General features: G+C 36.0%; 1 protein-coding gene across 2 annotated transcripts in view; it reads left to right on the top strand.

The window, feature by feature from the left end:
• The window catches only part of LOC135607062 (transcription initiation factor TFIID subunit 2-like), a 41,379-nt gene extending 30,917 nt beyond the window's left edge, over positions 1–10,462 (top strand). For both annotated transcript variants that reach the window (XM_065098552.1, XM_065098551.1), the window contains exons 19-25: positions 2,538–2,624; positions 5,958–6,047; positions 7,632–7,690; positions 7,801–7,891; positions 7,970–8,138; positions 8,208–8,391; positions 8,921–10,462. In XM_065098552.1, the coding sequence (XP_064954624.1) occupies positions 2,538–2,624; positions 5,958–6,047; positions 7,632–7,690; positions 7,801–7,891; positions 7,970–8,138; positions 8,208–8,391; positions 8,921–9,935 (1,695 nt within the window). In that variant the 3' untranslated portion in view covers positions 9,936–10,462. The remainder of the gene's footprint in view (positions 1–2,537; positions 2,625–5,957; positions 6,048–7,631; positions 7,691–7,800; positions 7,892–7,969; positions 8,139–8,207; positions 8,392–8,920) is intronic.
• The last annotated feature ends 3,308 nt before the right edge of the window (positions 10,463–13,770 follow it).

Below are 13,770 nucleotides of genomic sequence, written 5' to 3'. Positions count from 1 at the left end.
GAGACATGACTGCAATTATTCTATGGAACTTGTAAATATATAGATGGAACATGATCAAAGCATCTGACCATTGTGTCTCAACAAACAGTGTATTAAAGTGGATATAATGTTCATTTTCCATTCTGTATGTTATACCAATTTTGTTATATGAATGTCAAATTCTGATATACTTCTGATATACATCAGGAACACATTGCACAATCATTTAAGCAAACCCTAACTGGACCCCTAAATTTCATTCAGATGATTTTTATGATCCTTGAAATACGACAGAATTCTGTCTACTCACTGAAAGAATAGGTCTCTGGGCCTGAGAGCATGAATTCAAGGGTAACTGTAGTTATCAAATCAGTTGAAAGTTGGATTAGCTGAGGATTGATTTAGAGTAGTTTTCCAGCATGTAATTAATTTTTTCTTTGACATAGATATGATGTATGATGCTAGTTTGTCAAAAGCAATGAGTGCCATATGGTGCGAAACTCCCTTGTTGCCCAAGGTGCTAGACACTTGCCTAATTGCTCGCATGGACGAAACAAAGTGTTTACCATACAAAAATTATAGATATATTTAATGATAAGATAATAACTTCAATCAAAATTACGAGTTTAATATCATTATATATGCAACATGATTACCATCAAAACATCAAATTATGTGTGTCTGGACTTCTATAAAGTGCTCAATTAGCAAAATATTATTTTGCTAAATGAGGATATAACTATAAATGACATCCCGTTAGTTCTTGATTTAGCCATAGCATTTATTATAAACTGATTATAGTAGTGGTTTTTTGTGCAAATCTATATTATTTTGAATGTTTTAGCATGAATCATTTTTGTGTCACCACATGTACTTGCATGCGTATGTGCTATCCAATACATTGATTGCTGATCGGTACTTGAAATGATGATCCTTACTTTTTTTATCCCTTTTATAGACCCACAAATACAAGAAAAGGAAAGGAAAAACTAAAAGTAAATAAGAAAATAAATAATTAAGAAAATTACTTCTAGGCAAATCAATCATTTACTGTTACCTTCTTCAGGAAAGATGAATTTTCATATTTGTGTTGGCAAATGATCTTTTTTGATAAACTATTTAATTGCTAGGATTTCATATCATATAACCTTCAATATTGATGAAACATTCTTGTCGAGATAAAATATTCAATAACGTCATTAAATTTCTAGTCAAGCCCAAGATGGATTTCTATGTTTTTTTTTCTTTTACAATCTTCAATCAAGACTACTATTTACCTCCTTTTTATGTTTGGCTTCCTTTTTCTTTTTCTTTGGCAATCTTGTAAGATTATATAAGACACTGCCATATAACAACTTACTGATGCTTTTCCAAGGCTGACAGTCTGTATAGCATGCAAGGCATCATCTGTACAGCATGTAAGGTAGTTACTCGTAGCAATAAATTAATTTGTATTTAATGGGTTATACAGTTCAATGTTATTTTTACAATATAATGAAGATATACATGCAACATCTAACTGCACAATCAATGATTGCCATTTTTGGCCTTGGGGTGTGCTATTCTGCACATGGATGCCAACCTGCATCAAGTGGTAGAAATATCTTATCTGTGGTTCCTTCTTTTTGTCAATCTTTACACAGCCAGCATCCTGGAGCTCAACATGATCAACAATCTCTTTAATGGGATCCTTCAATTTGGTTGGTCAATGCACTTAGTTTCCTTCGGCCACAGGCCTATTAGAAAATTTCGCTGTCTACTGCTCATTAAATGCGAGGTCTTTTAGCCAGTCCTTGTGTTATTAAAAGAAGTTGATGTCAGTTTCTATTTCATCAAACAATTCAGATGTTTATAGTAGTAAATGCAGCTCAGCAATACTTTGGTCTTGTAGTATTCTTAGAAAAAAGGTCCATATAAGATCTAAAGTAGTAAAAAATTATAAAATAATACTCTAATCAGTGATTAGTTAAGCAAGTTCGTGAAGTCTTTGATCATGAGTCTTATGTTGCTTGCTTATTTAGTTTCTGCAAATCAAATCTGATGAAATCTGTGTCATTCTTCTGTGGTTAAAGCAATGCCCTATATGTTTATTAATTCTTATGTTAAATTGGTAATTCGGTTTGCAGAACTTGAAACGTTCCATATTCATCTTAGTTCCATAAAGATTAATAAATATTCGTGAATTATGACAGATTGCTTATTACCTAAGATAACTGATCTTTATGAATAATTATAGGTTACTCATGTACTTTGTTATGAAGATAACTAGGAGGTGTTTACTGAGGCTATAGTGAAAAGTTTAACAATCCAATGATTTGTGTAATGTGGTCAGCTATGTTTTTCTTGAGCTGATAAAATTACAAGAGATGATTTTCTTTCAGTGGAGGCTACAGGCCTTTTTCTGGATTCAATTTGGTGCTTTATATTCTAAAAGAATGGAGCTGATATGTTCTTGATAAATTGAAAATCCATTGTTTGGACAGGATGTTTTTCATATGGTTGTTCTTGATAATTTACATGTTGTTCCTTGAATAAAACTGATTTCATTCTTCTGACAGGCCATTCCACATGCAGTAGCTCTAGTTAGAGCATCGGATAAAAAAAGCCCTAGAGAAGCAATTGAGTTTGTTTTGCAATTGTTAAAGGTGTGTTTGAGTATATCAGTTTTTTCTCAAAAATTGCAGTAGTTGTTTATTCACCAAATCTGGGTCATTTTTGAAAAATTGTAACCTTCAACCTATGTTATAATCTGTTGCATTACCAATCTGCTAAGTGATCATTAAATATTATGCATTTCATTATACATACATATGTAATAGTAAGATTTACCACGCTAATGAGGTTTTTGGTTAGCATATAAAAAACAAAATAAATTTCATTTCTATCACAAGCATACTTCATCTTTTATTATAGAAATGAGTGGATTATGAATTTCTTAAATTCTTTCATTGTTAATGTTGTCTTGTGCTAGAATTGGCTCACTTATATCCAAAAAATCTTGGTAATTGCTTTAGGCAAATATATGGATGATAGTATATAATTTTGTCTAGACATTTCATGTTCTATACTGAGCTTTTCATGCTGACTTTATAATTCTATTTAACAACAGCAACAACAAAACCGTAAGTCCCGACTATTTGAGGTTGGCTACATAGATCTTTTGTTGTCATTGATATATGTAAAAAGTCATATATTTAGTTAAGTTTATAGTGCTTAAATATTTATTTACTGTTTTTATTAAAATATTTTTAGGTCTTTCTCTATCCCTCCTTGCACCACTAACATTAATCATTTCACCTCTTTTAACTATCACATCCGGAAATCTCCTAAGCATGTCTATATCATCTTAAACGATTTTCTCTCATCTTATCCTCTATCAAATTAGCAAAGCGAGACTTTATAATTTTATCATATCTGGAATTTGTTGACCCAATTATAGAAATTCATGTGGACATGGATTTTGCTCAAGTTCTCTGGGAAAGTTCAGAAATATGTGCTCGTTCTGTTACTGCTAGTGTTCTTCTAATGTTTATGTTAAACAGATCTTAAAGATAGATTTATTCATAAGTACTGATGGCATCCTAAAATTGTACTTGGTGTTGTTTTTCCCCCTTTGTTAGATGCACACACTGGAGAACGGAACATTACTAGTTCTGGTATGTGCCAGTGGATCAAGCAATACCTGCACTTGCAAATTCTGATGACATAAAACTGAAAACCATAATGACTTAAGGGTTCTTTCTTCCCTATACATTTGAAACAAGACTCTCTAGAAAAGAGTATATTCTTCATGTTTGTTTGTTGATCTGCGCTAGGTGCCAAAATGCCCAAGGCAAAATGAGCCACTTGCTAACATTAAAATTATAAAAAATATAATTAAGAAAAAATATGATCACTAAGATAAAAATGAAAAAAATACATGAATTCCATATCATTTCATATTTTAAATATCATACTAAAACATCAAATTACATTCATTTGAAGCACCAAAATACTAGCAATGACAAATTCAATCCTTTAAACAATTCATAGGCTATATTAACAAAAACCAAATATTATTAATAATGATAAACATTAAAAGAAAAAGAAACATAGACGGTGGGGAAGAAGCATGGCATTTAGGAAGGGCTTCTCTAGGGAAGAATCAGGGGGAAGAAGCAAAGAGAGAAGCAGAGGAAGGGGGCAGTCAAGGGGGAGGAGGGAGGGGGAGGGGGCTGTCAGGAGCCTTGGCACGAGGTGATGGCAGAGGAGGAGAAGAAAAAGGGTGGGAACAGTGGGAGAGGAGAGGGGGAAGAAGCAGGAGGGGAGGGGGGCTATTGGTTGTGAAGGGAGCGATCGAGGAGGTGTATCACATAAATTTTTTTGCTTTAGATTTACATAAAAACACAAGATAACTCTTGAAAGTATCCTTACATAAATATAGAATATTTAATCCAGTGGAGAATCAAAAGACTAGATCAGATTTCTGTTCTCTTTTTCGTCCAAATAGAACAGAATGTTGCAAGGTCAGTGATAGAATTTTAGATTCTCCAAATGAGAAAGTTCATTAATACTATTAAATGCTTAAATTTGCTTTTTGACGCTTTTTGAAAGGTTTACCTTAACAGCTGATGAATTAGGATGAAAAAATTCCATAATTGGGTGTCATCATTACCATTTGATTATCTACAAGTTCGTCAGATAACAATGAACAAAGTGGAAGTGGATCCTGGCATTGGATATATGAGAGGAAAGGAAGAGATGCTGTTTTAGTTGTTTGACATATTTTCTTCTCCTGAAGTGATATTTCTGAGATGTAGGAGTCTTGCATGCAGTGGGAGAGAGGTTGCTTTAGTTCAATTCCATTAGATCCTCCATTTCTCATAGGTGCGTACCTCACTTTTGCTTGCAATCCTTGGAGTACCTGTTAACTCGATGACAGAATTGGTTGCTGGCAATAAAATTGAATCACATAGAAGAAAGGTATCTCAGATTTGTTGCAAATTGCCATTAGCGAGGCTCTTCAATGATGTATCATGGAAGCAAGCTTGTCCATCAATTCTTGACGGTTGTTTTCAATGGAGTCTAGCCCTGTTTTATAGACCCTAGAAAAATGCAATTGTGATTTGTCTTGGTCAGTAGGGTGTGTCCATTGGTTTTTTCCATTGATTTTATTTCCAATAAACATCTCTATTGCTGGTATCCCTTCTACCACAGAATTCCAAATCTCTGACCGGATAGGAGATTGTGGTAAATTGCTTTGGTGGAGAGGGTGTTCAACTCTTGGGATACTAGGGGTTTTGTTGACAATCGAATGCACTTTCTCTTTTGTTAAGACAATTAATTTGATCGTGTCTCCCAGACAGGTGCTTGCTTGGAAATCATGTGGTCAAGATCTCATTTATTTTCTTTAATTTAGCTAGCTTCAAATTTTAGAGGTTTAAGGCATGATTTTCCTTTGATTATAAATGACCATGTATTTCTAATAACAAAATAACAACAGCATACATTATAGAAACAAATGGATTACAAGAAACTGTCTTTTTAGTCTGCACAGGCCACAGAGTATCATAGACACTGAAAAGAGTTAATGGAATTTGGTGGTTTAACTTCTCTTTTCTTGAGCCAACAAAGCATAAAAATTAGTTTGTTAAGAGTCATTTTTGGAATCTTTCAGTAAGTTGTGATCTTGTAATCTTGGTAACACACAAATTGTCTCCTGATGCCAACAGGCTACTATGTGGAAACTATGGTGTTGAATTGGTGGGAAGGCTCTTTTGTACTTTTAAAGTTCTTGTGCTGTTTCTGAGGCCTACATTGTTGTTATGCCTCTTTTTTTTTGTCAAGGAGTCTCAAGTAAACATCAATTTCTGTTTTGGTTGTATTCTAGGGATAGTAATAAACATTAGGCTTTTTCAACTGTATTAATTTAAAGAATTGATCTTGTTGATTCTGCTGTATTCATTTTCTGAAGATTTGAGTAACCTTTTCTCTTTCAGTACAATGATAACAATGGAAACCCCTACTCTGATGTGTATTGGCTTGCTTCTCTGGTGCAGTCAATCGGCGAACTTGAATTTGGTCAACAGGTTTGTCGATGAATTTTTTCCCTTATAACTGCATGTAAAACGTTACCTTTCAGTTTTTGCTCGTTTTACATGGCTGCTAGAGGCTAAAACAAGAAAAATATAATTGATTTTGTCTGATTATATATATTGACAAAAGAACATTCAGAAAATGTCTCATAAATGTGTTTTCCGTGATTGGTCTGGAATGAGATATTATATTTTGAAGATTGTCATTTGTTTGAACCGAGGATTATAGTTTCAGGTATCAGACCAATGCTGGTCCATGGTTGGACCGATATAGGTCCAGTCGGCATTGGCATCTATCACAATACAAGGGTGGAGGTTGGGAAGGAGGAGAAGAGGAGAGGAGTGGCCATGCCTGTGTTGGCTGACAATATGGGTAGCACAAGCTGCAGGTAGAGAGTAGCGGATGAGAGAGAAACAAGCTTTAATCCTTAAAAAGAAAAATAAACCCCGACTGGACTACCCAGAAAGGGTTTCTCCATGTACCGGTTCATGTTCCAATTGTTAAATATTGGGTGGTAAGCGACAGTCTGTACAAAATCACATTTCTTGAATAGAATGCATGATTGTGTATAATGATAATTACAAAAGGAAATTAGTTAGGATCCCCTCTATTCGTTATAGAAATTAATTCTTGTGAGATAGGACAACAATAAAGTAAAAATCTTTTGATAAATCATGATCATTAGTTTGAGTCCTATAAAAATGGAATAAAAAGGTACATATAATGGTATATTTGTCTTATCTAAGTTCAATGATCAACACTTTGTCAAAAGGTGCTTGGACACTCGTCTAGGTGCTTAGGCAAGCTGAGGCGAGACTTGAGTAGGTTAAAAGGTTTTAGGTGAGGTTACCTAGATTGGGCACACCTAGGGGAGTGCTTCAGTTGGCATGATGGGCATCCTAGGCTCTCATTTGGGCTAGCCCAGCATTGTCTAGCTTGACACAAACTCAAAACTAATCCTGGCGCACTATTGGGCTTGTCTGATGCACCAGGAAACGCAATGTTTCCCTGTGACCTATGTTTGGTGCTTGCTTGACTCAACTTTGCCCTTCTAAGGCCATGTCACATGAGTTGCCTCAAGTCAGAGGCCCTGTGCAACTTGGTTTCAATCACCCCGGAGCTTGTATGCACTACAGTATCAAAACATATATCTTTAGACTAGTGCGATACCATTTGGTTATTTTATTCTTTTTATCAATTATACTTAACAATAGACTGGCACCATTCCAGTATGCATAGGTTACCAAGACTGGTTTTGGACCAAGGTCTGAATCCTTGCTTTTAGACAGTTTTGTGATCTTCATTAACTTTTGGTCCTGTAGCAACTCACATTGAATTTTGAATGATGGAGCTAATCAGATTACAAGAAAGTGAGCTACTTAATTTGTTAGAACTTCTGGTCATTGTTGTGGAGGACAAAGATGAAGAATAAGTCATGATATATTGCCATTATGCCTTTACCTCTTTTGAATGTAAAATCTTCTATGGGAAACGGAATGTTTAGCACTTCTTTGTAGAACACTAGTACTTTATCTCATGATATCAATGAATATTCCATTGGTTTGTCTCTGTATCAGGGCATTCTCTTTTTGTCATCCCTTCTCAAACGCATTGATCAATTAATGCAATTTGACAGGTATGCAATATAAATTAATGTGATAAAACACAACAATGTTCCACCAATTTTAGAACATCTCTATAAAGTCTCATATAGTTCCCATGTTTTATTTTATTTGTTTTAATCAGCCTTATGCCTAGCTATAATGGGATATTGACGATAAGTTGCATCCGCACCCTAGCACAGATGGCATTAAAGTTGTCAAACTCTGTGCCTCTTGTAAGTTGTCTCTATAAAACTTAAGTTGTCTTTTTTTTTATAGTTTCATTCATCATGATGAAATTCTCATCGATACAGGATAAGGTTCGTGAACTTATAGAACCATATAGAAATGTTGAAAATACATCATGGAAGGTTCGAATTGAGGCAAGCAGGGCACTTTTGGATCTCGAGTTTCATAGTAAAGGCATAGACGCAGTTTTATCCTTGTTCATGAAATTTTTGGAGGAAGAATGTTCTTTAAGAGGTTGTTCATTTCTGCTTTCCTATTCATGTTAATTTCTGGTGTGGCTTCTAACTGATTTAATAACCACAGGAGAGGTGAAGTTGGCTGTGCATGTTATGCATATATGTCAAGCAAATCTTGAATCTGAATCAGGAATGCAAATTGCATGCCCAACTCTTGTTTCTCTTCTTCACCTGCTGACAAGCAGAAAAGCATTCAACAATGTTTTCCTTCGCCACCACTTATTCTGCATTTTGCAAATTCTTGCTGGGAGGTAGTAATTTTACCTGTTTACGTGTCTACTTGATGTTAAGGTTATATCATTGATGGTTCTTTCAATTTGATATCCAAGAGGCTAATGGATGAGTTATGCTATGCATCTTATTGATTGCCCACTTTCTTCATTCTTCTGCTAGCCAAAATGATTACCTCTTATTTTTACTATTCCATGGAGAAAATCATCCTTTATATTCAGCCAAAATTTTTTTGTATGAATTTTTGACTTGTTATCACATGATATCTAATGACTTCATGCAAAAAGGATATTCATGATCAGCTAGTTGAGATGGCATTTTGTACTGTTTTGTCAGAGTTACTGAATTTGCAAAATACATAAATGTAGATTATAAAAGGTAACAATTTCATATCTAGTCGAATACCTGGTTCAGGTAAACGTTACTGCTTGTGAGACCTAGAGAACTCATAATTCACCAAGTTACATAAGACAGATCTGTAGCTCACAGTCTGTTCTTTTATTTTTTTGTCTATTAAGTTACACTAAATTCTTTCATTTTCATAATCAGGTCTCCAACACTTTATGGCATTTCAAGAACTCAAGTACATGCTTCGGTAGCTGCTGAAACATGTGAACAAGTGACGAGACCTGCATCTTTAAAGTTAAAGATACCAAAGCCTCAGGAACCTCTTGCAGAGACAGTTAAACCGTCCGAAGCTCTGCCGACTGCAGAAACTGTTAGAGAGGGTGATACTGTTTCTAACTGCAGCGAGAGAAGGGTGAACGTCATAAAGATTAGGGTTAAGCAACGTTCGTCATCTAGTAAAGCAGATGATGCTGATCACCAGATGGAATATTCTCGAGGTGGTCCAAATGATGCTGAATTGGGCCCTTGCAGTTCTGTTTCAGTGGATGCACCTGCCAGAGGAGCAACTGAGCCTTTCAACATTAGCAGCCAAAACAATGAGGAGGTGAGCTCTTCTCATGATCGTGAGTCTAGGATGACTGCAAGCATTGGCAGTGCAAAGTTAGCAAGCGAAGAGAAGCTTGGTAAAGAATTGCAATGTACTGCTGATTCGAGACTAGATGCTCTTTCGAAGGATCAATTATCTCTCAAGAACATAAATGTTGAAGAGATGGTCATCAGTAAAACTGCCTGTCTTCAGGACCTCTCTGTGGTGAGACATGATGGAGAGGGAGCTATGCCTCCTGAAAATGCTGAGGAGCTCAAAGAAAAAGGAAAGAAAGATAAGAAGGACAGGGAAAGAAAACGAAGACGAGATGATAAAGTAGACAAGAAAGATGATCCTGAGTATATAGAGAAAAAGCGCCTGAAGAAAGAGAGGAAACGGAAGGAGAAAGAATTGGCTAAAATGCAGAAGGGTGGAGATAGGAGTTCTTCCGATATGAAGATCTCATCCAGACCTAGTGAGTCAAGGGGCTCTCTTGTTGATTCGAAGGTGGAGCCAGGTGTTGAAATTCATGCCCTAAAAAACAATGAAAGTATTAGTGAGACGGCCCAAGGAAGCATCACCTCCAAATTTAGAATCAAAATCAAGGGTAGAAATACTGATAACAGTTAGTCATCAAAAGTTGCAACAGGTTAAAAGTAGCACCTCATATTGAGAAAGCAGAAAAGCAAGGTCGAGTTCATCATTATGCAGCTTAGCACCAAGAACAAAATCTAGCGAGCACTTTACTTACATATCTTGAAGAAACCACAGCACAAGGCACATCAACCAACTGCATAGTGCCCGTCAAGCGGTGGAAAGATGTTTCGACTTTGCTTTGGCCTGCTACCTTGGGTTTGGGTCTTCCGGGGGCATCTTCAGCACCATTATTCTTTTAGGTCTGCCAGAGATGTGGCACATGGGTTTTTCTTTTCTTTTTTTTTCCCTGCTAAAGCTGAGGTTGAAACATAATTTTGTTAGTTATGCTAGCTGTAATGTGTTGCGCAATTTTCTTGTATGATTCAAGTCCGAGTCTGTGCTTGAGATCGTAAATTGAGCCTAAGCTGCGATTGATGAGGCTTTCATGATGAACATGTTGTATGAAACAAAGGCGTCGATGTATATACGTGTCCCCGACACGGAAACACGCTATTCTTTTCTATGCAGGGTTGATGACTCCAAATTGATAGAAAGAAATGAGAGCAAAAATGTTGATAGAAAACTTGAAAACATGAGACTTTTCTAGATGCTGCCACTGAGGCTGCACAAATTTTCAGGTGGTTCGGCAAACTTGAAAGTACGTATGCCACTGTTGGTAGATTGCAATCAGAGTCAGTGTAAGTAGGCCATTGTTGTCGTTGCACCAACATTAAAAGCTCCATGCTCCACTAGTTTCGGTTTGTTTGAGTACATAATTGTACAGTCACCTTTTAAATTTGGATTAAGTTTACTCTTTCTATCTTTTATGGTAAGTTGTACGTCCTTACCATATGTCTAATATCACGATCAACACAAAGGATAGAACTACCATGTCCTCATCCAGGCCTGAGATAAAAGTATGATTTAGTGTTTGTTTAAGATATCAGTGATCATACAAGAGGGAGATGGCAGTAAAGAGGATAATCCTCCACGTCGTTATGGTACCGCGCAAAAGCGAGAGGTAACGGCCAAACTGTGAAGAGAATAAAGGAAAGGGATCGCACTCCTGTTGCTACTGTGGAGGTGGACTTTGGCACCCCACCTACTGTGAAACAAACAGATCCCAAGTGCCAGAGATATCGTAAATGTTCTTCATCCTTCGATGCACTTCCTCCTCAATTGTTGTTGAAGGGCATATGTGCTCCAGGGCACATGCTCCTATATCTGCATGGTGGCGAGCAGAAGTCGAAAGCTGCTTGAGCTTACTATTTAGTGTAAGTTGCATTTAAGAGGCATTAAATACGGCAATTTTGGGGTTGGAGACTTCCTATGAATCATATTAAAGGCTGAACCATCTTCTCACCCACTACAGAGAAGAGGGGTTTCACTGTTTGCAGGAAACAAGAAAATGGGAATCATGAAGCTTCATTTGCTCAAGAGCTTCCACAGTTGGGAATGGTTTCATTCGCATGCATAAAATCCTTTATTTGTGTTATATAAAAAAAATTCTGATCCATTCAAATGGCACCTGCTGCTTTCTTCTGTAGCATTCATCTGTTTGTGCCAGGAAATATCACTATTGCTTTCTATGATGATAAATAGTAGAACCTGTCATCACATATTCCCAACAACAGTACTCGAAAACTATTTTGCCAAGTAACTTACTATTTCTCTTTTTTTTTTTTTTTTACTTTTTGTCTGCTGAATTTTCTCTGTCTTGGTGGTAAAACCCATAAGCATATCGGCCCTTTCTTAATAGTTTAAAATTTCCAAATTTCTAATCACCCAGTTAAGATCTTTATCATGGTAGGAGAGTAGATGATAAGTTTGATTCCTACATCTCTTTCTCTTTTCCACTGTTTTTATTATAAATTATTTGGACAGTATCCATTCTTCATTTGGACTTTCTATGAGATTCAATCACTTCTGGATGATACAATAAGAACTTATCACGGATCTTGATGCAAAAAAATTAGAATACAAAAATAGTTTTTAGATACTCACTAGATTACTTGAGTAAAAAAAAAAAACAAAGAATTCATCTGTATGACAATTCAAAGTGGACTCGTGTTGCTGATTAAATACTTGTATGAAGCATCGTCTTCCATTTATCACTGTCTATGGATTGCGGAGGTGAGGGGCAATGTTTCCATAAAGAAAGGAAGCATCACATGGAGTGGCTATGGGCAGGATGAAAAGTCTGTGCCGCAGAGTACTACTGCTATTCTTCTTCTTCCTCTTCCCCATCTGCCTTTGCACATCATTACACACTGCATATGATCTCCATCATTGTTGCTTGGCGTCACATTCAGATGCCACTTCCGAACCCCTCATCCAACCAAAAGGTGGCAGGAGATGTCACCCATGAACACTGTTGGTCCCCATCGCAGTGATTGTCCACATGCTCTTACAAGTCATATCTTTGATGGGTCCAAGAATGGACACTTCCTCCACACTATATTCCCCAACAGGCCCAGCTCTAAAGCTAAAGAGCTTGTTGCGGGGTTAAGTAAAGTTAGATTTGCTGCTAACAGTGGAGAGTTTGCGTGGGTGGTGCGTTAAACAATCGATAACAACCAGTCAAGCACATTGAAGTTGGAGTAGATAATAAAACACCTTTTTCTAAGTGAGCATATAGTCTCAATTAATTGCTCCATTAAGTACTAATTGTAGTTTGAAACCAAAAAAATAATGAAAAAAATTAAGTCCATATATTTGGAATGAATTAGTCAGTCATATATAAATTTTGACCAAAATTTCTTTTTGTTCTTATACTCCTAGCAAGAAATACATCCAAGAATTAGTGTTGAAAAATTGATGTTATTTGATTCACTAAAGGTCGAAGGTAGATAATAAAACACATTTTTCTAAGTTAGCAAATAGTCTCATTTGATTGCTCCATTAAGTACTAATTATAGTTTGTAACCAAAAAAAAAGAAAAAAAAATTAAGTCCATATATTTGGAATGAATTAATCATAAAGCATATATATAACTTTTGACCAAAATTTCTATTTATTCTTATACTCCTAGCAAGAAATACATCCAAGAATTAGCGTTGAAAATTTGATGTTATTCGATTCACTAAAGGTCGAAGGTTTGACATCTCATTCGTTAAATCTTTAAGGATGTTAGCATCCGAAGATTCATTTAAAATTTCTAAACGTTTTGATTTATTTAGTAAAAGAAAAATATATGAGTTTATAAGACGCTTCATCTAAAATTTATATTAAAAAATTTATATTTTTAATATTTAAATTAATAATAATCCAGCAAAAAAAAAGGATTATTGAAAACATCATTAATAATAAGGTTATTTTTGCTTTTAACTTTCAAGCAAACATAAAAGGATGGAAGACTATTAGCAGAGATTTAATATGATTGAATCCATGGTGACCAGATCATGATGGTAGATTGCATCAGAGAAGAAGAATTTAAATGCTTCCTTAAGATCTGCAACCCATAAAGAAATAGCTAAGTTGGCTATAGGCACGAGGAGTGTGGAGCTACGAGGGATCCATTAGGTATAAGGTGCCATTCCCCAAACACTCTTCTGCTACATGAAGAAGAAGTCACGTAGCAGCGCCGAGTCCATCTCGGAGGACACTCCGGAATCAGAATCCCTCGTTTTGGGGGGAGAGAAGCGAGCCGATGGAATGCATTTTACCGCAAGTTGGAAAGCAGAGGAAAAGATCTCTTTCCTCGTAAAGTCCAGTGTGGAAATTGTAGAACCTATTCATTCTTTCATTCATTCATTCATTCATTCAAAGGCATCACCAAACACAGCCTTCTGCCGCTGCTGCCTTTTGCTTTTCTTTCTTTCCCTCTCCT

This window comes from Musa acuminata, chromosome BXJ2-3, assembly GCF_036884655.1.
Source record: "Musa acuminata AAA Group cultivar baxijiao chromosome BXJ2-3, Cavendish_Baxijiao_AAA, whole genome shotgun sequence".
Taxonomy (NCBI): Eukaryota; Viridiplantae; Streptophyta; class Magnoliopsida; order Zingiberales; family Musaceae; genus Musa; species Musa acuminata.
Note: the sequence above shows the minus strand (reverse complement) of the source record. Positions and strands in the feature narration are given on the sequence as shown.